Source organism: Mollisia scopiformis (assembly GCF_001500285.1).
Source record: "Mollisia scopiformis unplaced genomic scaffold LY89scaffold_12, whole genome shotgun sequence".
Lineage (NCBI taxonomy): Eukaryota > Fungi > Ascomycota > Leotiomycetes > Helotiales > Mollisiaceae > Mollisia > Mollisia scopiformis.
Window position 1 is genome coordinate 1,390,374 of NW_017263592.1, and position 24,206 is coordinate 1,414,579.

The 24,206-nt window shown below is 48.0% G+C and overlaps 7 protein-coding genes and 1 non-coding gene across 8 annotated transcripts; 3 read left to right on the plus strand and 5 right to left on the minus strand.

The window, feature by feature from the left end:
• Nucleotides 1-1,689: 1,689 nt before the first annotated feature.
• LY89DRAFT_617031 (uncharacterized protein) lies at nucleotides 1,690-6,271 on the plus strand. Its single transcript, XM_018210785.1, has 2 exons — nucleotides 1,690-5,085; nucleotides 5,134-6,271. Exons 1-2 carry the CDS (start codon nucleotides 2,077-2,079, stop codon nucleotides 6,106-6,108), a joined length of 3,984 nt encoding a protein of 1,327 aa, XP_018071573.1. The 5' UTR covers nucleotides 1,690-2,076; the 3' UTR covers nucleotides 6,109-6,271.
• Nucleotides 6,272-6,675: 404 nt separating this feature from the next.
• LY89DRAFT_646412 (uncharacterized protein) lies at nucleotides 6,676-8,107 on the plus strand. Its single transcript, XM_018211924.1, has 3 exons — nucleotides 6,676-6,894; nucleotides 6,978-7,463; nucleotides 7,529-8,107. The coding sequence occupies exons 2-3, from the start codon at nucleotides 7,171-7,173 to the stop codon at nucleotides 7,911-7,913; spliced, it is 678 nt and encodes a 225-aa protein (XP_018071574.1). The 5' UTR covers nucleotides 6,676-6,894; nucleotides 6,978-7,170; the 3' UTR covers nucleotides 7,914-8,107.
• LY89DRAFT_748545 (uncharacterized protein) lies at nucleotides 8,081-8,953 on the minus strand (the record flags this gene model as incomplete). Its single annotated transcript, XM_018221153.1, has 2 exons — nucleotides 8,081-8,447; nucleotides 8,493-8,953. The coding sequence occupies 2 exons, from the start codon at nucleotides 8,951-8,953 to the stop codon at nucleotides 8,081-8,083; spliced, it is 828 nt and encodes a 275-aa protein (XP_018071575.1).
• Nucleotides 8,954-9,551: 598 nt separating this feature from the next.
• On the plus strand, nucleotides 9,552-9,642 carry LY89DRAFT_t32. Its single transcript has one exon. It is a non-coding gene; the product is annotated as a tRNA-Phe (tRNA).
• A 294-nt stretch (nucleotides 9,643-9,936) lies between these two features.
• On the minus strand, nucleotides 9,937-11,713 carry LY89DRAFT_585609 (putative aldehyde dehydrogenase; the record flags this gene model as incomplete). The annotated part of the gene is made up of 8 exons (XM_018209330.1): nucleotides 9,937-10,509; nucleotides 10,570-10,948; nucleotides 11,006-11,063; nucleotides 11,117-11,142; nucleotides 11,192-11,286; nucleotides 11,340-11,369; nucleotides 11,420-11,515; nucleotides 11,567-11,713. 8 exons carry the CDS (start codon nucleotides 11,711-11,713, stop codon nucleotides 9,937-9,939), a joined length of 1,404 nt encoding a protein of 467 aa, XP_018071576.1.
• A 2,480-nt stretch (nucleotides 11,714-14,193) lies between these two features.
• Nucleotides 14,194-16,559, minus strand: LY89DRAFT_74612 (uncharacterized protein). The gene is made up of 5 exons (XM_018221089.1): nucleotides 16,104-16,559; nucleotides 15,212-15,970; nucleotides 14,801-15,157; nucleotides 14,442-14,749; nucleotides 14,194-14,393 (listed from the first exon to the last, which is right to left on the minus strand). Exons 1-5 carry the CDS (start codon nucleotides 16,217-16,219, stop codon nucleotides 14,335-14,337), a joined length of 1,599 nt encoding a protein of 532 aa, XP_018071577.1. The 5' UTR covers nucleotides 16,220-16,559; the 3' UTR covers nucleotides 14,194-14,334.
• Nucleotides 16,560-17,854: 1,295 nt separating this feature from the next.
• On the minus strand, nucleotides 17,855-18,895 carry LY89DRAFT_734204 (alpha/beta-hydrolase; the record flags this gene model as incomplete). Its single annotated transcript, XM_018219891.1, has 1 exon — nucleotides 17,855-18,895. The coding sequence occupies one exon, from the start codon at nucleotides 18,893-18,895 to the stop codon at nucleotides 17,855-17,857; it is 1,041 nt and encodes a 346-aa protein (XP_018071578.1).
• Nucleotides 18,896-19,740: 845 nt separating this feature from the next.
• On the minus strand, nucleotides 19,741-23,620 carry LY89DRAFT_669630 (uncharacterized protein; the record flags this gene model as incomplete). The annotated part of the gene is made up of 3 exons (XM_018213112.1): nucleotides 19,741-20,434; nucleotides 20,480-23,403; nucleotides 23,450-23,620. 3 exons carry the CDS (start codon nucleotides 23,618-23,620, stop codon nucleotides 19,741-19,743), a joined length of 3,789 nt encoding a protein of 1,262 aa, XP_018071579.1.
• Nucleotides 23,621-24,206: the final 586 nt, after the last annotated feature.

Here is a 24,206-nt window from a genome sequence, read left to right on the forward strand (position 1 = left end):
TGGTGCTGTTAGGGAAGGTATGACTCAAGAAGTTCAAGCTGCTGCCAGACAAATCAGTATATACAGTAAGTATATACAATCTCTCTGCAAGAGAGTCTTGCAAAATCTCAGCGAAAACTACACTAAGCCTTATAGAGTCTGATGAGAATGTCAGCATGAAACACATGGGCGAAGAGCTCAACAACGTCGTCGTCTGATTCAAATTATATCTATCTGCCGTCAATCGAAATACCAATGGTTGCTTTGGTGACGATCTGAATCAGTGCAGTTTCGGAAGGGTATCCCATTTGCAAAAGTTGACACCAAAGCTGGAAATTATCCTCACAACGAGTGGTTCAAAGAACAACGAGCCTGGCAGTGCTGCGACGTATGCTTGAAAATGATGCCGATGCTTGAGAAAATGAGCACGGCACTGCAGAATACATAGCCACGCAGTTCAATTGTCTCAAAAGACACACAAAACAATCTACCTTGCTTTTCCTCATTGGTCGATCGATATGAGTCGGGTATCGATATGAATCGACTAGAACCAAACACCACCGAGTCGAAGACTCCAGACATGATGCGAGCAAATATGCCTTATTGTCCCGCACTACTAGTACAGACATATATTTCTGAGACCAGAGGTCATCCTCTGAAGGGGACAAAGAGTGAATCTGCCTTGTTGTTTCTCAATAATGGCATGATAATGAAACAGGTAGCATCCAAACACACTCTCAGTCGTGAAGATTGGGTTAAGACGAGCTGAATAGTAACATTCCCCCTTGACCGAGAAACTGCTCTGGAATTATGATTCGACAGAATACTATGCAACTGAGAAGAATCAGCCCAACATTGAAAACTGAAACGAGTGTGTATCTTGGTGGTGATGCTGAGGTGGCACAACGCGGGGTTGAAAATTTAAGCATTGAATAACCGCGCTCAGCCACATTGCTGCAAACCCCTATTATGCAGCGACAGTATTTGGGAGAGTTCACGGGCCGATTCATGATCGAGAAGGGGAGGTTCGACATTGACAGATGGAAGTAGACTCACAGGACAAGAAAGGATCTCCTCCTCCACTTGGGTGGGTAGGTACAGACTTGATGAACCAACGAAATGTAAAAACATCGACATTCTAATAACGCGTGATACGAACAATCAATTGCTCTCTGAAACTTTTAGGGCGATGCAGGCCAGCTAACTTCGAGTCCACACGTGATCAGGAACTGTCCTCATCTTACATCGTGACTTCGCGTCAACTTTTATCTCAAAGCCAACATCCACCCCGCCACACGCGCACATATATACAGTACAGACAGATTGCTGCGCATACTCATGCGTTTCACAATCTCTCCGGCATTTCGATGATGACAGGTGTTGATGAGCTCAGCCAGCTCGTTCATTTTAGCGATGTCGGCTTCTACGATCTTCTCCTCGGGTCAGCATCGGATGGGATTCGTTCCATGTTTTGCCATGGTTCAAATACCGAAGTGACCACACACAAGTCACTTCGCGCGACCGCGGGGGAAACCGAAGCGTCTTTATCCCCGGCGATCATGAAGGTTTCCCCCTAATTGAGGACTTGCCAGTCAGCCAGATGCACCTCTGTGCAGCGTGCAGAAAAGAGCATCCATCATTTCATGCACGCTCCGCAGCAGAAGACGGTGGAAGCCGTTGGGGGGGTCGTGGATAGTGTTCCATGGCCAATCGGGAGAATTGCAGTGGCACGATAACGGAGACGACTTGCACGTAAGCGGATGCTGAAGGGCGCAACTCGTCAATGTGCTCGTCAATCGACATCCACCACCGCCAACCCTAGTGCGGGCTAGGGTGCGATGACTGTTCAGTCCAGTCCAGTACCAGAGATGCTCAGGTCAGGGTACGGAGGCAGGATCACGTATATTGATGCCAACCGGCCAGCCTACTTCAACCTTACCTACCTACCCATCCTTCACGCCTTTTCTTTGATTCTTCCCCCCCCCATCTACAGTTTTATCATCACAATCCACTGTCGTCTCACTCGACCTGCCCAGTTCGTGGGTGTCGGGTTCGCCTCAGATTGTGTTTCCCGCCTCCCGTCTCAGCGCCCTCTGAATGACCACCATCCACGAAGAGGCAATGGACGAGTTCTTCAATTTCGACGCTGCGGCCCATCCATTGGCCCAGCATGATTTTGATTTTGCCAATTTAGAATCTGGCCCCTATGATATCGACCTGGCTTTTAACGAGCCCGAGAATGATGAAGACTCGTTTACCGCCCTTCAACACTTCTCCGCCCCCGAGCAACAGCACTTTGACCTCCAGCATCCGGTGACAGATACTACCATGATGAGTCCAGCCGACTTTACGGACTTCCAAAGGTGGATTGAGGGAATGAATGTACCCACTAAGCCGTGTGCCTATTGTTCTCGGATGCGGATTCACTGCAAGGTCATCAAGGAAGGTGTGCGGAAGGGTTCATGTACAAGCTGTGTCGCCTTAGCTCGGACCTGTAGCTTGACAGTTCCAGGTCCTCAACTTAACAATGACGACCAAGACTTGGACCTTGGGATGGATGTTGCAGAGTATGATGGACCGGATCAATGGTCTGAGTCACAACTCCCCCAAGACTACTTGGACTGGAACATGGAAGATACCATCCTTCCTTCGGACGCCCCATTGGCGTCACCCCGCAGACCAGACTCTTTCCATGGGAGTAGTAGGTCTAGCTCCAAGCATGTGTCTCTCAGGTCTTCGGACGAGAACATCAATGCGAGTCTTGAGAACAATCCAAAGGTTGGCGCAAGATTCTCACGGGAAGCCATCAAAGTTCTCCGGAACTGGTTGTCGACTCATCATAGTCATCCCTATCCCACAGATGAGGAGAAAGAGAGTCTCAGGCGACAGACGGGTCTCAATAAGACTCAGATCACCAACTGGCTCGCCAATGCCCGTCGAAGAGGCAAGGTTCGCCCACCACGATCTGTGTCACCTAACGTCAGCAACTATGTCCATGGGATGGACATCCCAAGACGAGCCACCCCAGCATTTGAGAATATGAATCCCCTTGAAAGATGGAAGAACTCCCCTCCAGAAAACGAACCTGCTGCCATCACTGCTATTGCCAAGGCCGTCACTTCTTCGACGTACTCTTCAGGTCTTGACAGCCCATTCAGCTATGGCCACAGCCAAACCGATGACGGATCAAGTCGCTCTCTCTGCAATGTTTCCTCAACGAGCAGTTTGGGCACCTCTGGTTCCAGTGGCAACTCCTTTGCTTCTGCTTTCTCTCACAAATCTCGAGGTTCTTTCGGATCTTTTGGTTCCTTCGGCCAGAGAGGACGAAGGCGTCGTCGTCGACCAGCACCGAAACCTGTAAAGGTCAACCCCATGATAGCTCCTGCTCGCACTTATCAATGCACTTTCTGTACCGAAACCTTCAAGACAAAGCACGACTGGCAAAGGCATGAGAAGTCGTTGCACTTGTCTCTAGAGCGTTGGGTTTGTTGTCCTGCCGGCGTCACTCAATACTGCGCGGATTATGGGCACAATAGATGTGTGTTCTGCGGGTTGCCCAACCCGCCGGAAGACCACGGAGAAGTTCACAATTACTCTAGTTGCGCAGAACGATCTTTGGAAGAGAGGACATTCTATCGAAAAGATCATCTGCGTCAACATCTGAATCTGGTCCACGATGTGAAGTTCCAAAGCTTCTCTATGGAGAGTTGGAAAGTGGTGACTCCTGAAATTCGTTCCCGCTGCGGTTTCTGTGGAATTGTTCTAGATACTTGGAGCATCAGAGTGGATCATCTTGCAGAACATTTTAAAGGTGGTAATTCTATGGCTGATTGGAAGGGTGATTGGGGTTTCGAACCAGAAATCTTGGACATTGTCGAGAATGGAATGCCGCCGTATCTCATTCACGACGAACGAAATTCCATGAATCCATACGAAGCCTCAAAGGAATTTGCAGGAGATGAGAAGACACTCGAGGATGTGGTGAAGATTGGACTGGTGGAGTATCTTCACGACGTTCTCTTGAAAGGTGGAGTACCAACAGACGCCGATCTGCTTCGAGAGGCCCGCGAGATTGTACGCAAGGCGGACCAGTTCACCGTCGGACCCACTCTACCGCAAGTGTCTTGGTTCCGCGACCTACTCATGCTTCATGGCTGTGACAATGACACGTCTTGTGACGGGCCAGAAAACAATCTCTTGTCATGGGGCGAGAGGCTCAGTAGAACCACCCAATTGGCACCTCACGATACCACCAATTTGCACACCATTGCCTGCCCCAAAGAACGAGCGTTGATGACTTGGGTCAAGTCTAAGGTGATGCTTGGCCTAACACCGACTGATCGCGAGCTTCAAGTGGAAGCTACCAAGATTTTAGACGACATCGAGAATACATCGAACTTCAAGGCTAAAGGTGCTGTGGGTTGGTTCAAGTACCTCGTCAGATCAGATACTATTTGGCTTCGAGATTTTAGAAGACGAGCGGGCCTCCCACGAAGCTCAGAAATGGCAATGGAGCATATCCGATCCAAAGACGATAAAAGTATTGACTATAGCATACTGAACTTCGCTCGTCTGGAAAACGAGTTGAAGGATTGGTGTCGTTTCCAGCTAGCCCTTGGAACTACGCCAAGTGACAGCGATATACAAAGACAGGCTCGATTGATTGTGTACAAGAATGATGATCCATGGAACCAGACTTCAGCCGATGATCCAGCAATTTTACACCTGTTTAAAAGACAGAATGGTTTAGCCCCAAAAGACGAGAACGGCGCGGATACCATGGATCTACCTACATTGGCCGAGTCAAGCGATATGCCAATGAACGCCCCTTCACCAAGGACCTTGCATTGGGACTTGGAGCATACTGGAATTGGTATTGCATCTCCTAATAGTGGTCCCAGCAGTGCCATTGGTGGGACTTTCCCTCCAGCCCTCACAGTTGACAAACCACTTCACACCCTCATTCAGAACCAACCTTCAACAAATACAAATCCCGTCCAACCCCTGAAGTACTTTCTCAACGATGCAAATTGTTATGGACGACTCGTTCGAGAGTTGTCTCGTTTTGTTACTTCCTGCATGTCTCCCAATAATCCTATGCAGCATGTGAGTATCTCTTTGCATTCCGAGATATTCAGAGCTAACTTGTGATAGGTTCCAACAGATGCCGAGATCCAGAATCAAGCGAGATGGATCATATACGATGATGATGATCCATGGAACCAGACTGCTGCAGATAACGCCGAATGGTTGATACGATTCAAACGAGATTCCGGCCTTGCTTCTCCACAAGATGGTCCTGGTCTACCTCTCAATATTGGATCATGGCGTGAGGCGGAAGGAGGAAGTGGTTTCTCGCCACCATATCTATGTCCACAAAATGAGCCAGCAGCACCATACGTGGAAGATGTTCCTGTCACGATGAAACACAAGACCTACAACATAAAGGCTTCCACGGCTCAGAAGTATGTGAAGAGTGTTGGCCAGCGATACAAGAAACCTCCTACAATTTTCTGTTCGAGGGAAATGGAAAGCCAGTTGACCGATTATGCCAGAGCTGAGATGTCTCGAGGAGTCACTCCTAGCGACGAAGCGCTTCGAGCCAAAGCGAGAGAAATCCTCAGGGTTGACAGAACGGGAGCTGATGAGCCTGTTTTACTTCAGAAGTTCAAGGTCATGGTTGGCATTTCAAGAAACGCTTCTCCCCTTGCAAGCTCACTGCCTCCAATCGATGATGCATTGTTGGCAGAGTTCGACGATGAAATTGGCAACATGGATTTAAGCGGTATCGAGATGCCTGGTTCCGTTAGTCCTATCCTCGATTCAATTCCAGCTGAAGTCGCTGCTCGCGGCCCTGCCACATCTCCAATGTCAACTTCTTCACAAGGACAACATTCACCCACCAAACATTCTCCTAGCAAGGGTCCCGGCCTAGCACAGGATTATGCGGAACTCTACCGTGTTTCGGCCGCCACGGCAAGTCCACTTCGAAGACACGCAAGCGCCAAAATGGCTTCTCAAGCAGGATATTCATTCTCTCCGCAACCTCAGAACAGAAGTCCATTAGGTATTTCTCCTCCTACCACAACCTCCGCGCTCTCTTTCCCCGAAGATGAGAATTCCCTCTGATGTTTGAATCCTTCAAGCGTCCATGCAATCCTATTCTGACGAAGGGGAACGAGAGTTCTGCGACGAGGAACTAGTCAAGCAATTCGAGGATAAATAGAGGGCCAAGGGAGTGCTGAGTGAAAGTGAGATTGGGAGGGAGAGCAGTAGCATGATTGCAAGGTTCCTGGAGAGGAAGTGGACAAGGGAGGGAGAGCGCGAAGTTGTGCTGGCGAGTGGGAAGGTGAGGAGGTTGCCTGGGAGTGGAAATGTAGCGTTGCATGATGAGGGCATTTGGCGGAGGTGATGAGTCATGATTTTACGTTTATATCGTTGATTGTTCGAATTTGTTCTAATTGGAGTTTGGATGGGATTTTAAAATGGTGTTAGACAGACTCATCCTCTCGTCTTGTTCGCGTTTGGGTTCTATCAGATTCTTTTGGCGGATATTTGAGTACTAAGAATACAAACGGAATTCAACGTCCTCTATTTATGAAATGGGAAGTTTATTAACCACGTTCAAAAAGTCCTCGACCCAGACAAACATCAATTACCTAAGACCTCCTTTCCTTCTCCACTCACTGGCCTCGAGCCCAATCTTTGTCCGAACACGTCGCATAAGCAACCTATCACGAGGTCAAGGCACCTACGCTCTTTCTCTCGCTCAATCCCACGGAATGCTTCCCGTTTTGCCGGCTTGAATATCGTCGGTGGATGGTGAATCACATCTCGACATCTGACCTACCTTCGAAAGAAAAGCAAAGGCGTCTACACGCGGTGCTATCCGCGGCATCCCCTATTGACGTACAAGTATTTCCCCACATTTTCGCTACCCCACTATTGGTTGGAAGAGGACAACTTGACGAATTATGAATGCTAATTCGCCTCGACAGAAGTGCATCATACCTCTAATCGGAATGTATAAATCGTGAGGAAATCCTGGATTCAAAGCTCGATTTTTGATTTCAAGTGCACAAATCTCAATTCTTCAAGACAACGTTCTCCACAAATCTCCACCCCACTCTCATCACCCCTCCAGACCTCAGTAAACTCACACCTTCAACTTTACCCTTCAACCACCAAACCATGGCCTCACTACCCTTCAACATCTTCCCCTCATCCTCCGCAACAGCCCCCTCCGCCTCCAGTACCTCCTTCTCCATCACCTCACCATGGAACACCCCCACCGACATCTGGCGCAAACCCGCCAACCCAACCTCAGCCGGGAAAGAAGTCCGGACGTTCAACTCTCCCATGATCTTCAAGAAAGTGGATATCCAGAAATTCAAAAGGGTCGGAGTTACCGTCAAAGCTAATTGGGAGAGACTTTACGACCAAGGCGGTCTCGCCCTAATTCTCTCACCTCCCAATTCTTCGATGTAAATCTATCTCTCTCTTCTCTCCTTCCCGGTACTTTCCGTGGTTAATGTTTTCTATCTTCTAGCACCGAAATCCACGAACCCTCCCTAAAATGGATCAAAGCCGGCATCGAATTCTACAACTCCCGCCCCTTCATTGGCCACGTCGCCTGCGAGAAATGGGCCGACTGGTCCCTCACCCAAGCGGGCATCACGCCCGACGGGAACGTGACCATTGAGATGGAGCGCGATGCAGAGGCGGGCACGCTGTGGATTTACGCCATTGGGGAGAAGGGGGACAGGATCCCGGTTAGAGAGGTTACGTGGGTTTTTGCCGACGAGGAGTTGAGTGCTGGGAGGGAGGTTTGGGTTGGGGCGTATGCTTGTACGCCGATTTTGGAGGGGAGGGAGAGTGAAAAAGATGGGTTGACGGTAAGGTTTGAGGGGTGGGAGTTGGATGTTGAGGCGTGAGTTTGAGGTTAGTTAGGTTTAAAAGATCGTGGTTGGTGGGAACATGACTTTGAGAAAGAAGATATCTTGATACGCGAAGGAATTGTGCACTGAGAGGTGCTCGAAAATAACGAGGATTACATTTAATAGAGACTCTCACACAAGATCCAGGCTACCAGCTCACTTGATCAGTGGTAGTATTTGCGTGGCTGACGACCAGTGGGAAGACGACGCCTCTCCTCTCGAACTCTCTTCGTTTCCTTGTCCAATATAGCCTTCTTCCGCTTCGCTTCCAATTTTGCTAGCGCTATGCTTCCTGCTATTTTTTTCTCCCGGCGCTCAAGATCCTTCATTGTCTTTTGAAGTCGCTTTTCACGTTCTAGCGCACGCTCACGCTCCATTATAAGCCGATCGATACGTTTCTTCTCTAGTTCCACCCGATTTCGGCGTAGTCTTTCTTGTTCTCGCTGCCTTTTCTCTCTCTCTTTGCGTACCAGTGAACGTATTCGCTCGTCACATTCTCGCGCTGACTTCTCGTCTTTTCTTATGCCAAATCTTGGTCGGGTGTGAGAAGATATGTAGGTCTTCATTCTTTAGAACCCAGCCTCCATCTCAACTTGTTCTCTATCCAGAGCTTCCTTGCGACTTTGAAGTATTTCAGCCTGTCTTATTTGCTGAGCTAGGTCATCACCAGATTCGTTTTTAGGATTAGTAGCTTGTATTTCAAGGCTATGGATCTCAGGCTCAAGCTCTTGCCGTTGTGTGTTGTTCGTTTGGTTTACAGCTTCAGTCTGGTATCGGAACCGAGTCGTTTCGATCTCTTCCTCGAAGCGAGCCCGTGCATTGCCCAAGACTTCAAGATTTCTATCGGCCGGGTCTGTTTGTTTCGAGTAAAAGCGGTCATAGATGCTATCTAGGTATCGGCTTCTGATATCCTCAAAGAGATCATGGATTCTGGTGCGTGCCTGTTCAGGTGTTTCATGATCATTAGCTGGAGGAGCGGGCTGGCTAGCTAGAAAAGCTGCGATAAAACCAGACTGGTATTCTGGCGTGAACTCCATTCTGATGTTCTGTTGATGCTGAAGTTGTGTTGTGGGATATGAAAATGTGGAAGATGGAGAAAAGAAAAAGTGGAAGGACCTTGGAAGAAGGAGTTTTTATAATACAGGGTGAGCAATAGAGGGACTAAAACAGAGTTCAGGAATACCAACGTTAGTCATTTAAAGACAGTCAAATGAATGAGAATGCTCGGTGATTGGACGATGAGAAATTTTGGATGGAAAGGAGTCATTCGAACTGGCCTAGCTTAGTGATTCGAACACTGGACGAGTTGTCATTTTAACCTGTACACGCTGTAATTTATGGTAAGCGAAGCCTGAGGAAATCCAAATGAATTACAAGAGGAAATACGACTTGACGGTTCTCAGTGTGAGGCATTTACCAATCTTATAACAGAAATCCAAGTTATCGTTATCTGCATCGAACAGTACCAAATAAAGAAAGAATGTGTGACAAGAAAGGATAATAAACTACCAGAATCTTCAACACGCAACTCCACCCCCACCTTCCGCATTTTGCCATACGTAATTCACTTTCCTCTCTCAAGCAGCAATATCGTAAAGAAGTCAATAAGCAAAAATTACTACATCTACACCGAGGGCGGCTTTAGCTCAGATGGGAGAGCGCCAGAATGAAGTCAACTTTAGATATTGACATCTGGAAGCCCTGTGTTCGATCCACAGAAGCCGCAAACTTACTGCGATTCAAAGTTAACCTTGAATACTGAAACACCTTCTTTTTTTTTTGCTCCAAATAATGGAGTTTGTGAATTTCTTTTGGTGTGCAGTGGAGCTTCGCTTAAGCTGACAGTTCTCCTGAACTGCCGAGCCGGGGAGAAGCCGAGGCTTTATCGGTAGCTATTGTAAAGATAACATGAAAGTCAGATTTGTTCCTTCTTTCTTTACTTATTCTTAACTTGTACAGACTACAGAAATCTCAGGGAAAAGGTACACCATCCATTGTCCGAAATCCAGAAAGCATTTGGTTAAAGTTTCATCTCCAAATTCGCCTTCACAAATCCCACCGTCTCCTGAGATTCCATCTGCGGATACCTCCACGCAAGCAAATTCTCGAATTCTGGTGCAGTAGGCACTGTTACCATTCCTTGCTTATGAGAAAATGTATCAATACTTGCTTTCCCCCTGTAGCTCCCAATTCCACTCGCACCCACGCCACCAAATGGCATACTCGTCGGTGCAATCTGCCCCATAGCATCGTTGATGCACGCAGTTCCTGCAGTGCACCATTTAAGTATATCTCGAGCTTCAGTTAGGTCTTCGGTGAAGATATAGAGCCCCAGTGCGTCTGGAGAAAGTGTTTGAAGCAAATTCTTCGCCTCGGAGTCTGTGCTGTATTTCAAGATGGGAAGAATGGGACCGAAGATCTCGGTTTGGACAAGGGGATCTTCTGGAGAGATGCCCTTGACGACTGTTGGTGAGATAAAGAGTTCATTTTCTTTCCCTGTTCGGCCGAAGACAGTGGTTCCTTTGGTGGAAGCGAGGAGAGACATGATGCGCTTCCAGTGGATTGCATTGACGATTTTGCCAACCTTGACAATCTCAACTTCGGTTCACCTAAAAGTTCTAAGCATTGTTCGCTGTATTTGGAGAAGTCATACCTTTTGGAGAGCAGCCACGAAAGTGTCGTGGACACTTTCATGGACAATAACATGATTTGGAGCAAAGCAAGTCTGACCAGCAATCGCAAACTTTCCCCAAGCAATTCTCTTCGCAGCAAGTTCAATGTTTGCTTTCTCCGTCACAACAACAGAGTTTCCTCCCCCTAGTTCCAAAGTGACAGGAGTGAGGTGTTCAGCTGCAGCTTTCATCACTTCCTTCCCAATGTTCGTGCTGCCAGTGTACAGTATGTGACCATATGGGAATTTCAAAAGAGCTTGTGCCACGTCTACACCACCGTTGATGACGCGGAAGCTTTCAGGGTCGAGATACTTAGGAATTAATTCCGAGAGTATCGCTGCTGTGTTTGGTGCATGTTCACTAACATCTGTCAGCACGAGGCTCTGCATAAATCATGTAGACGGGAGAATTGGCTACCTAGGCTTGAGAATTCCTACATTGCTGCAAGCAATGATACCGATCATGGATAAAAGTGCTAGATGATCAACATATTAGGCATCGACATATATGACTAAAGTATAGACATACTCAAAGTAATTGGATAGTTCCAGGTTCTACAATTCAGTCAGTGTCTTCAAATATTTGGTCTCGCTGGTAAATTACCCAATGACCAAACAAAGTCCCTTTGGTCTTCGTACAATGACTGGTGACCAATTCTCGAAAGGTGGAGGGACCTCGACTGCTTCTATAGCGAGCCACTACAGCCATTCACTCTCGAGCCCAATGTCAGACGAAATCAATTTTTACTTACCTCGTCGAGCTTCTGAAAGCAATGGACAATCTGAATCACACATTAGAGAACCGTATCTGTCATTCTTTTACGATACTTACATCATTCTTCACCATCCCCATCTCCAATACTTGAGTCTGCACTCTTGGTTTCCCAAGGTCTGCGAATACAGCATCCGAGATTTTTGTTTCGTTTTCCTATCAGAGAGGTCAATCAAGAGTGTTTGCAAAGTCTTACCATGAACTAACATCTATCATGCGCCAAAGTGACCTCAATTGTTCTTTTCGCCATTCAACATCAAGAGTCTTTCCACTTAGAAATGTGGCATTTAGTTCCTCGAGGGTCGTTAGTAGGCTACTAACTTCAGCAAGAACATATTTTGAGCTGGCCGCCATTGGAGCATTGTTTAATGGTAGGGAAAAAAAAGATCAATTCTTTGAGACTCGCAAGAAGATGTCTCGGGACATCAGCTTAAGTACTTCGATATCTTCGTCTTCCCCATAACATCCCCGCTCAAGGTTAGCCATCCTCACCAATGAGAACCTTGTCCTCGCGCGGCAATCACGAAACATGATGACAGCAGAAACCCGAACAGATACCCCGGATCGGGAAAATATTTTTCCAGTTCACATAGCGAAGGAGGGAACTGTTAATGAGAAGGTCACGTTGACACGAAAGACGCTACGTGAATCAAGTATGATGATAGCATCCAATACTTCTTTCATGTTATGATATTCATTTCAAAGTCTTGAGCTAACCATGAAAGGAATTCCTAATGAAAGAAAAGTAGATATTCCTTGGCATTTGGAGGCAACGGAGAATAAGATAGTCAACCAGGGTGAATTCAGAAAAGACTAACTAAAAGCTCATTGAAATGCAGCGAGAGATGGAGGACGATCAGTGGACTCCGCGATTTCTCAGACGGATCTTTCTTCTCTGTCAAGACTTCGACACTAGAGAGACTTTTAAAAGGTGGAGGATCAGACAACAAGTGTATTTGGAATCCGGGTCATCTCTAATCACGACCCCATGCTTGAGATAAAAACCGACGGGACATTTACTAACCAAGAGAGGAGGAGACGTCCTTCTATCAATCGTCGGAGTAATCACCCAAACCCCGCACCTCCGACATTGGACAATTCCAAACTCCGCCGAATACACACTTTAATCTGACAACTTGCATCATCCTCCGTAAACGGCGGCACTCAGAATGCGTATGGTAAGGCAGACCTCAGTCTCGTGCTCCAACTCTGGATATGCAGTATAAGTCAGCAAGCGGCATGCATATGACGTCCATCGGACCATCCCAACTAGCCCGACGCCGAAGCTAGGGGCTCCTTTCTCGCCAAAGAAAATCCCCCGGCCGCCTGAATCTGACAGTAGCCCCCAACTCCCCAAAGCAGTTTATTGTACCCAAGTCCGAATCCCTCATTGGATCAAATAAGCGCCGTGGAATAAACTATTTCATATTGCGTAAAGTCGGGGAATGCGGCCGAGGAGTCTAGAAAGTGATCCTCCAAGGGAGTCCTGATCACAGACAAGCAACGAATAAGCTTACCTTAGCGCGGTCAGCAATATGCAGTCCTCGTAGCTGCACTGCACATGGCGTGGACGGCTACCTCTTTCCACCGGCTGAAGATGCGTCAGCGTGCATGGTGAGAATGGCTCAGGGATGCCGCGTTCAGCCGAAGGATTGCTTCTTGATCATCAGATAATAATTACAATAGCGATTATAATCCTTTCCTGCAGGCAATGCTCGCGGTATGATGACTGAGCATGTACTACTATTGGTTTAGAATTGGATGAGGTGCCGGGCAGGTGCCCCGCGAGCCTGGAGCCGAGGACTTGCTCGTGTTCACTGATACTAAAGACTTCACCGCTACAGTGCAGGCCTGCATGCTGCATTGCATAGTCATGGGGTTTCATGTTTGCGTGTTATGGGTGACGAATACTGTAGACCTTTAGACCATTTTCCAATCTAAATTTACTGCTTGATTACAAAGATCTTTCAAATCAGATCGGAAAGGTAACCTCTTTGGGGGCTTGCTGATATAACGATAGTTAGGTGAATACATGCAACAACTAACACGAAATTCGCTAACTTTGTAGAAGACATACTCTGTTAAAAAGGTAACCATGAGTGTTGTTAGTGCTTAACGGATGTAACCGAAGTCATAAAACCTTTATACACCAAGACAGATCTTGACAAGTCTCTATTCATAAGTTCAAGATAGACTACATTGGGCAAGTACATACAACGGCAAATCAATTTAACTACAACGAACCCAGTCCTGGTAACACCCACCAGGAAAGTTATCATAGACTCTCGCAGTTTCCTTCGCAGTAATCCTATGCGCCTCTTCCCAACTTAAACCCCATGAACACTATGCATACAGTTTTTGCACAACCATGAATCATCGACGAATCATCACCTACTTCCCGCCCAAAGGCCAGCTTTGCAGAAAGAGCGCGAAGACCGCCAGCAGACTGACCTCCAGCATCATGGCCCTGGAACATCACAACACTCCAGCATCACAAGAGAACCAAATCTGACTCATACTCCTAGGGACGTACATCCATTCAAACATTCCATCAATAGCATCCCCTTGCTGCCGTCCTTCACATTGCAGCTGCAGTCATTGTATCGCTGCTTGTCTCCAGGATTCTCGTGGCCGAACGCCCGTCGACGACATCGGGCAAGTAGAGCGCCTTGAGGTCGAGAACTTCGCATCATCGTGATATTGCCTTGGTGGTGAGAGGATCTCCCTAAGGAGAGCAAGCGTTTTGTCACAGCAGAAAGTGATGCCGTGGCCAAGTCGGAGCGCCTGTTGGTACTTGCTCTGAAGCTCCAGAGTTTGATCACACATTACGTGGGCTTTCAGACCTCATAGAACGGTGGAGTATCGTAAAACATCGCTGAACCTTTCTAAACCCCTTTTAGAGCCTCTGTTGAAGTATCTCGCATGTATCACAACCTCAAGATCGTGTTGAATAAAACACCCAAGCTCTAGTCGTGCTACATCCTTAACGCCATTGATATCTCAACAGTCTCATTCAGACGATGCAACTCCATACCTGTTTTCAATCAACAAAGAGAACCTAAAATAGTGAACTGCTACTTACCAGCAAGAACCCATCTCCTGTTGAAATATGCTAGCATCTTCCTTAATTGATCAAAGTCCTCCAGCCACGACGGATCATTAAAGTCCTCTGCAGTAAGGATATGCTGTTGAGCACATCTTACAATATGCGCTAGGGCAGGCTGCAAGATCTCGATATTGACGTTGCCACATTCTCTGTTGAAGGCGTATGCGATATCGAGTACCATTCGTGTGAGTGTGCTTAGTGCAGCTTCTGTGGTATCCTTGTAGTTGAATTGGTTATCGAAGTCTGGGTGCATGTGAACGGCTTGATGCAAGTTGTATAGTCCACTGTTGCTGATTAGCCCAAAGTAATGAAGATACCAAGAAAGAAAGACAAACGTGATCAGCATCTGCATTGCACCACAATAGATACCCACTCTTCCAGCCACTTGTTCCATAACGACTGATAGTAGGTTTTGCAAGTCCCGGCCTATGTGATATAGGTTATGTGCAATAGCATCGCCAGACTCTATGGCCAGCCTTACTCGGTCAAAGAGGTAAGTGGCTTGTGCCTCTCGGCCAAATGTCCCAACTCCAGGAAGAGAAGTAGCAGAAACGAAATATCGAAAGGTCGGTTCCAGCATCTCGTCCACGTCCCTATCCAAATCATAAGACTCCAACGGCAGATAGTCGTCTTCTCGAATAGGACGAGTGGCGAAAGGCCGACCATGCATTTGAGGATCGCACCCAATAACACTAATGCAAGTTAGTAAACCAAACACCATTTCGGGAAGTCTTGCATCTGCATACCGGTCCAAGATCATTAATCCCCACCACGTACAAAGTACCTCTTCATCTTCCGCCCACGTATCAGTACCTTGCATCTCCGATGAACACTGCTTGGTATGCATGCCTATCGCACAAGCCATTCTGCCGCAGGTCCCAACTGTAACATAAGCTGCCTCGATCATTCCGTGCGCATGCTCGTAGTGTCCTATAATCACACCAGCTTGAACGAGGAACAGAGATGACGGCATAAAGGCTTGGACTTGTGCAAATAGAGTTTTGGTGGCAAGATAGAGTACCTCTCTATCCTGATCTGCTTCCGGGTCGACAGAAGGATGTTGGGTGATGAGTCGCATCGCTAGGAGCAGCACGGAAAAGTCTGCCGCTGGAGATGTCTGAAAATGCTCGTATCGGTCACGAAATCGTCTTCGTGAAATAATGGGCAGCCATGTATGCACGCCTCTGAAATACCGGAGAGCCACTTCTTCCGGTTTTCGTCCACCCACTCCGATGATGAGCATGACTTGGGCGTTTACCACGCTGTCGGTATTCGTAAAAGCTGGGGAAGCACTTGATTCTGACAAACTTGATGGCAATACATCAGATAATGAGTTGCTCAATAAAATGGATAGCCTGATGCTGGGAGAGAACCTCGAGCGAAGGTGGCGAGGAATTGATGCCCAGGTTGGAGCCAAACGTTCGTGCGCCCCTGAGGGAGAACCATTTTCGCTCCTGGATCGTCGTTCTTGGTCTGGCTCTCCATATCTGCATACTGCTCGACGTCTGCAAGACAGTTAGTAACGGTTTTGCAGTCTGGATGAGCTGTTGAGTTCAAGTTAAGGCCCCCCTTTTTGGCGGGTGAAGAGCCGACGCGATTTCCGAAAGGGAACAAACGCATTCTGATTAATCCACTCACTTTATACAACTGGTACAGCTCGGCAACTTCTTGTCACAACCCTTTTTGATACTCTTGCAGTGCGAACAGACTTGCGGTGCACGCCGAGTACTATCTTGGTTTTCGGTAGGTACCATATTTGCTTGCTTTCCAGATGCAGTTGTTTGAGCCGAGATGGAGAGTGGATGAAGAGAGGCGTCGTAACATGAAACTTGTCGGCCGCAATGGTGCGAGTTACTTGATCAGTATATATTCCAGAGCTTTCCCTGGCTAACGTGGATCTCCTCGATCTGTCAGCGCTCAATTTAGTGGCGTAATTTAATCAGCACCAGAGATTCAAGCTCAGCCCTGTGGGAAAGTTCAACGCTGCAGGAAAGTAGTCAGTCTTCCATGAGACTGATGTCTCAGGGGCTAAATGTCAGGACCCGACAGTAAGGCCCCAAAAGATACTGCAAGGTGTGAGTCGAGGCTGAAATAGGCGTATGGGAGCAGCCACTACCCGGGGGTGAGAATAAGGTTGCTATACGAGCAGAGACAATGAGCTTGGCCGGGCCTGACAGCAAGGGGAAAATCATATTCCACACCAAGGCCAATGCACAGGCAGATCGCCCCCAGAGTTACGTGATGTGAAGAACCGCATGGCTTCCCCGTCATCAGCCGTACTTGGCCTTTGCATCCATCCATGGTAGGGGGACAGAGATATTCCGGGTAGGTACTGAGCCTTGAACGGGGAGCATGCGGGAATCAACTCGGGCACTCCCGAAAAGGAAAAATTGAAACCCAGACGACATGAAAGTATCTAGGCCAAGATAGGGAAATGATACCATTTGGTTGCATCGCCGACAAGCGCGCCCGCAGGTACAGGCCAATCGATGCTGGCAAAGTACAAGTACAACGCTCGGCCGAAGGCGACGACATAACCGGCCCGGGTAGGGGGGGGGGCTATTTTCATCCTCTTAACTGCCCCGCCCCGCCCCGCCTCCACCCACCGGTAAACTTTCTTTCAAAGTACGAAGTAGAATATGCTCGAACAAAATTTATCAATACGATGATGGCAATGCACTTTGGCCACAGTACTAGGACTACAGTACTTCGGGGAAATAATGCCCTACGAACTGTCGATGTGGGACTGCTGTATGATTGATTACTCAACCTCGGGCGGTCGGACTTATCGACACATGCAGGATTCTTGCATAAGCCTTTGTGCTACGACAACTGAGGCAATGACAGCATGACTTGGGGAAGAGATTCATGGGGAAGGGAAAGCAAGGCAAGATTGTTCGGTACATTTGTCACCGCTGTCTATGATGAGAAAAGGCGTTATTCTTTAAGCGCGATGGAACACGCAGCTGACATTTGGCTCAGCTCGCTTGTTGCCCATCAGAGAGGCAGACCCCCAGAGTATAGTAAACACGTTTGATGACCTCTCGTTGGCCAACCACCTCACCCAACATCTACAATCACGATATCAACTGTTCTGACACCATTCAATGACCAAGTCTCGGTCGCTTTGAGTGAGCGAGAATGAAAGAAAGCCTAGAGAAGCCTAAAGAGGGAACGGAATGGGAATATTCCGGCGCAAACGCCGTCGCCGTCGCCGGCGTAAGCCTCAGCCTGCAAGACATGCGTCGGCAGCTAGGGAGATGATGTTGAGCGATCGCGTCAGCACCAACAATATGGATCGAAAATTGAGCGGAAAGTCTCCCGTCGAAGCGGCCGGATTTGGTCTTTGGTCTTTTCAATGAGGTTTGAATTAAGCCGAGTATCGTCAGTCAAGGTGCTCCAGATGATTTGGAAGCATTTGCTGCGGAGTTCAGATTTGCTCTGAGAACATCCACAATCCAGTCTTTTCCAGCAGTTCCTTCGCGCACATGGAATGCGGACAGCAAGGGAAAACAATGCATCTGTTTCTCCCACTCCAACCAATCTCCCTCTACACCACATTCGTCGAGCTTCTTTCGAAAAAGGATGGCATCTGGAGTCAGGACATCGTTTCCTGCCGTCACCCCATCGACCTTGATACCTGCTTTTCGAAACAGAGTCAAGTCGGCCAGTATAGGAGAGATCCTAGGATCAGACAATGGCAACTCGCCTTTCCATCCATGTGCTACTTCCTCGATGAGCTTTCGGCTGAGAATCGGATCATGAGGATCAACAACATCGATATCTGGATTCTCGTTCCGCAGGTCTGTCGCCGGAGACATTGCCATGACGGTCTCGACGGGACATGGCCCAGTCGAAGGAGCCTTCAGATGTTCAGCTGCTGCATAAAGCCCCAGCACCAACGCGATGTTTCCACCAGAAGAGTCTCCCATCAATGTTATTCGAAAGTTCTCGTCGATTGACTGTTGGGCAAGCGCTCGATAGAGTAGCTCAAGATGTGGGAGAGATTTCAAAGCAGGAGAATTCGGTGACAGTGGATAGCTGACGAGGTTGATCTCGTACTCTGGTAGCTTCATGCAAAGCTCAGTACAGAACATCCAATGCTCCTTCGCAGGTACGCCCCGAAAACCCCCTCCTGCAAAATAGTATAATCTGTGTTCTGCTGCAGCCTGTACTTTCGGATCCTGCGAATTCTCGAAAGTATAGATCCATGTATCTGCAGTCTGCGATTCTTTTATCGTGCAAACTCGTTCGGCGTGTTTGTTTGGCGTCAATCGAGGGGATCCCGCGAGCTCGTCGGCACCTGGTCTCAGAATTAGAGACGCGAATGGCTTGATGATGTGCTGCGCGGCTGCATTGGCAGTAGAACGATTTTCTTCATGGGTTACTCGAATTGAGGATTTTGTTGGAGCTTCGGAAGAGACCGCCATATCGAGGTTGAGGTGTTGTTCTTGCCTTTCCAGAGCTCATAGTCGAAGCTGTCAAGAATGTTTTTGGGGATCGGAATGAGGTCATTGACAGGCCGCTAGTTGTGGCGCGTCTAGCTGTCATTGATCAACGATTGATCCCGCATTTTCACTAAGATCGCAAGTGTCAGCATCCAAACGGGATAGTGGAAGTTGTTTAGTGGGGTCGTGCCGTGGCTTCGAGTGAATTGACTCGTTGATGGCGATGAGGTACAGCCCATGGTGGATAACGCTCTATTGTCTGACGTTCGTGTCTTGCATTGATTTAGGAACGATAACCATCCGCCATCTCTGTATTCATGTAGCAGATAAGAAAGGCAGACGGCTTTTGGTCACCAGTTGTTCAAATATGCGCGGAGCGCGAACTACAGAGCGAGGAATGTCTCGCTTCAAGCAAGGCTGCGCTGCTGCCCCTGATATTAACCGACCGAACTTCAACCGAGGTCTTTGTGGGCGCTCTCATCTCGAATTATTGCTTGTAATGTTCTCTTCTCCATCGATATTCTCACGCTCCTAGTTCGATCTGATGTCTGCCAGCAACTTATCTGGACGTTTTCCCAGAAGTGTTAAGTTCCCAACCTGTCAGCATATGTGACATCACAAGCTGAGATGGAGAAAGGGGCTATGATATTGATGAGAGAAATACCGTAGTTGTTTCATTCCTCTATCTAAGTCCAGAAAGACACGCCTTCCAAAGTTTTCTCTATCGGCGTTGTACATCCCCTTGTGCTCTTTAATAGTAGTCCGTGTCCCAGAATCCATCACAGGCCTCATCCTTTCCACGCCCAGACTCCCTCCCGATACCTAAATCACGGCGAAGCATCCTCCTCCCTCCGCTGCTTGATCTCCTTCCTCAACTTAATCAAATCATTCCGTCCAGCCTTCGCCCAATCAACCCCTTTTCCCACTTCCTTAGCAACCCACAACTCATCAGCAACCGCATTCCTGATCTGGGGAAATGAATGCAGCAGCATACTGCTCAGCTTTGTCGTAGCCTCAGGGTATACTTCGATCAAGCCACCATAAATCTTAACTACAGCTTGCAGCTTTCTCACATTGCTGGACTTGAGATGTGTGGCTTTGATGACGTCGCAAAACTCTTCCCAAGTATTTTCTGGGCGACGTGATTCAGGTAGATAACTCGGGGTAACGTATCTTGGTGGGTTTCTCTGCATGATTCCCATGTCAAATAGAAAGCCGATCGTCTCGAGTGTTGGGATCAGGACTCGATCGACTTTTGATTTCTTGGCCAGCTGGAATAACTGATCACATATAATGGTATCGTGGCCACTGTTGCAAAAGTCGACCAGTGCAGCTCGGCTAGCACGAACCAAATCTTCGGATCCGGTGTCTGCTGATGTTATATACCCTTCCAAGAGCGATATAGCCCAACCTGTGTTTCGTGGACATGCAGTCCACCATTCCTGGATCTGTAGATTGAGAAGCGTAGAAAAGTACTCCTGAGATGACGGAGCTAGTGAGGTGAGATTCGAAGTGTGATCACTGTGGTCTGTTAGCACACGACTGTCAGAATGGAAGGAGGCATACTTCAAATGGGCAAGCACTTTCTGTCCCTCGACTCGTACTTTGTCAAGTTTTTCTGCCGCAATCCGAAGAAGACCACCCACAACCATTTGCTCCAGAAGTTCCCGGATATAGTCAGTCATCGGGCTGGAGAGGATAGCAGTAGCTGCACGAGCTGCGGCGATTCGAACTTGTGATCCAACATCACCACGAGCAGTAGTTGTGAAGTCCTGCAATCCTGCTTCGATCAGTCGTATGAAGGCTCCCGTATGGATCTGAAGCATAGTGGGGAGATCTTCTCTGATACCATTGCGAGCTAGACACTCTAGAATGGCGGCACGAGTTTCCACTGCCGAATCTTGTTCCCATCTGTTCATAATGGCGTGCAGACAGAGAAACTGCCAGTCCTTCGTCATTCTATCTATTGTCGGATCATCCATTTTCCCCAAAACAATGGTCCTGAATTTCTCCAGAGTGACGGAATCGCGAACCATACTTTTCATCAAAGGAAATAGCGGTATCAAAACGTGGATGTATACCAAATCTTTGCTGCCGCGTCCTCTCACGGCTCTGACTATCCACTGTCCGATCATCCCGGAGCTGTCAGGGGTCTTTTCAACCAGTCCACTTTCCAGCAGGACGAAGCTTTCAGCGGCAGCGGCAAGGATGCCGAAGTTGGCAGCACTGGTTGCACTGCTCACGAACATGGAGAGAAGAGTGCACTCTGTGACTACCGTAAACTCATGAGGATTTGACTTCAAATCTAAAGGGGTCATTATGAGTTGTCGAATCCAACATTCCGAACCGCATTGTGAAAGATTCAAGGTCTTTGTCGTCCTCGATGCTTCGAACTTTCCGAAAAGGGTAAGACGTTGTGGGATTTGGCTTGTGGCAATCATCAATTCAGCGAACGCCTCGGATAATATTTCCTGATGTCTCGAGCTTTGTACTCGCTCCCTTAGCTCTTTGAAGAACTCAACCTGATAACCATTGATGTTAACGATCGTGGTGTAAAGGCCACTCTCATCCGTAGCTGCTGGAGCTTCATGCAGAATTCGATGAAACTCGTCGTGAAGCTTCTCAGCTGACAGCTGAGAGTTCACTAAAACTACTACAGCGGAAAAGGCGAGTATAAGTCCATGACGTTCGCTGAATTCTCGAGCCTCAAGCCTCGTCACTTGCCTGGCAATCTCGTCAATTGCACTCTGAACAGCTCGCCAAGACGGAGATGTCGCGAGGTGTCGTAACCAGACCAACTCTCCAACAGTATTAGCAGCAACTCTTCGGATAGCAGGATTTGCATCTTTTACTCCTCGCCAGCCCAAGAGGGCTCGCAAGATTGCTTCACGATAGTCTTCAGAAAGTTGAGCAGCCTTGAGAGCCACATCGCTGATAGCTCTCGTCCTGAGCGCGACAGCATGGTAGTCGACCACCTGAACGACTTGAATACCCTCTGAGATTATATTAGGATGACGACCGATAAGTTCTTGCAACGCAGCAGAAGAACCACGACGAATATTTCCGGCAGGATCAACACACGCAGAGACAACCAGATCGTTTGCTAGTGTCTGCAAAGCCGAAACAGTGGCCTCAACGTGGTAGATAGTGGTGATATCTGGAGAGAGATGAAGCTCTTGTAGGTCTACTGTCTTGTATCTTCGAGCAACAGCCCAAATTCCAAAACATGCAGCGTCACGAACGTTTGTGCCAATTGATGATCCTGAAGTGGATCGCTGTTCAAATGAGAGGGCAAGACGAAGGGCGTCGAGAACAGGTGCAAGGTCTCCAGCTGGGATAGACTGGCGATAGAGTAAATGTGACAAGGTTAAAGTGAGACCATGCCATTCCAACGGATTGACACGAGATAAGTTCCTCGTATCATGGCCTCCTTTAGTTTTCCACAAAACATTCTTTTTGAGGCTATCGAGAACTTCCTCGACGACTTGGTGGGCCATGTCTGCTGGTAGCTTTAGAGTAATGATGCTCAAAGCTTTGCTTGCTGCCAGTCTTACAGGTGTTGCCGAATCACCCAGAGAGTCCAGCATATGACCAATTGTAAATTCGATTGGATCTTCTGAAGGGTCTGGATGCTGCAGTAAGAGAACGACAATTGTCCTTAGAATCTTGACGATAGCCTTACGAGCAACCGCAGACCCACGAATCATCTTGGACATTGCCGAGTCCTCAGTGGTAATGTTCTGAATAACTCGAAAGATCCGTTTGGTGAAAGAATCCATGTTCGTTGTACCAACCGACGATATGAGAATAGCAGCGAGGAATGAAAGTACCCCAATGTAATAGTAAGTGGAATGATCTAAGTCAGTAGTGAATTGCAGAGCGCGTATCGCCCATTGCATCAGAGCTTCCTGGATACCAATGCTTTGCATATCTCGTCGCATTGCAATGCGCACCAACAAGACTTTTGCGGCATCTCTCTCCTTACCAGATGACGAAATGTATTGTATGCCAAGGGATATCGCTCGCACAGTTATTGTAGGGACGTCCGGAGGCCACAATAATCCGAGGATGGTTGGTTTTGCAATCTCATCGAGATCCCCGGACGAAATGCTGGCTAAATCAAAAGGAGCTAGGAGAAGTTGAGAGAGCCATAGCAGCGTAATGTACCGTTCCTCCCAGTCCCATGCTGCAGTGTCCTTGTCCTCTAAAGGTTCTGCAGGCTTATTTGACTCGAGGGCTGTCAAGAGTAGTTCCAGATATTTTATTTCTGTGCTCCAGAATCGGACAATGACTTTGTCTCCTCTGATCTTACAGAATGTGTATAAAAGTTTGCAAATCGCTTTCGATATTGGCATGAGGAGATGCGCGTTTATTGGAGGAGTTTTCGAACTCGGGGCCTGTAACGAAGCCAGGAATGCGTCCGCCAGGAGCGGTACAAACTTGTCGAGGTGAGGATCGAGAAGCTGGGGTAGCTCTTGGAAAGGTTCAAGCTGGATCTTGTTAGTTGTGTGCAGAGAGGGGCATAGAGTATCATACCAGGTTCACCAATCTCTCCGTATCTCTGGACCGAACTTGGTCCCTGATCTGTGTCTTGCCTGACTTCCTCGTCTTCCATAAGAAAGGCGTAATGGAGCTTTGAAAGTCTGCTAGAAGGTCCGCAGAAGCTCGTTGCAGCTTCACATCTTGATCATCCTCCGCTGCATCCATGTTGTCGAGTGGTGAGCGGAATGCGCTTCATGGAGGGGTAGCGTGGAGGGGTAGCATGGAGGGTAGTCGAGAGTGTTGCAGTCGTGGTATTTTGGACTTGTCGCGTGTACTCGTAGCAGTGGAATGTTTTGTCCTGATTATTCCATGCCAGAGTGGTGTCAGGTACGCATGCAGATGTTGTTGTATGTTGTTGTAGAATGACGTTCTTGGACGGATGGGAGATTTCTCGCTCATCAACATTCTCATTCTCGGCCGAACGTATTTCCTGCCCACGATCGACCTGCAGGCCAAAACAAAACACAAAACACAAAACACAAAACACAACCTCTCGCGATGCCAAGACTTCAGCGCGACACGACACGGTTGAATCCCGCTCCGCCATCAGCCTAATTAATTTTACAGTACTGTCCTCAGCTCTTCCGGTCCCCGCTACCACAGCCTGGGGACTGACGGGCCTGAACACTCGCCTCTTCCTCCCGTGCGACACGGAAAGGAGAAAGCTTAAATTATTTATGCTTAACCTGCGACTTGCAACAAATCCGTCTGAGAATCCATCCGAGTTTTGCAACTCGCGACAACTTTCCTG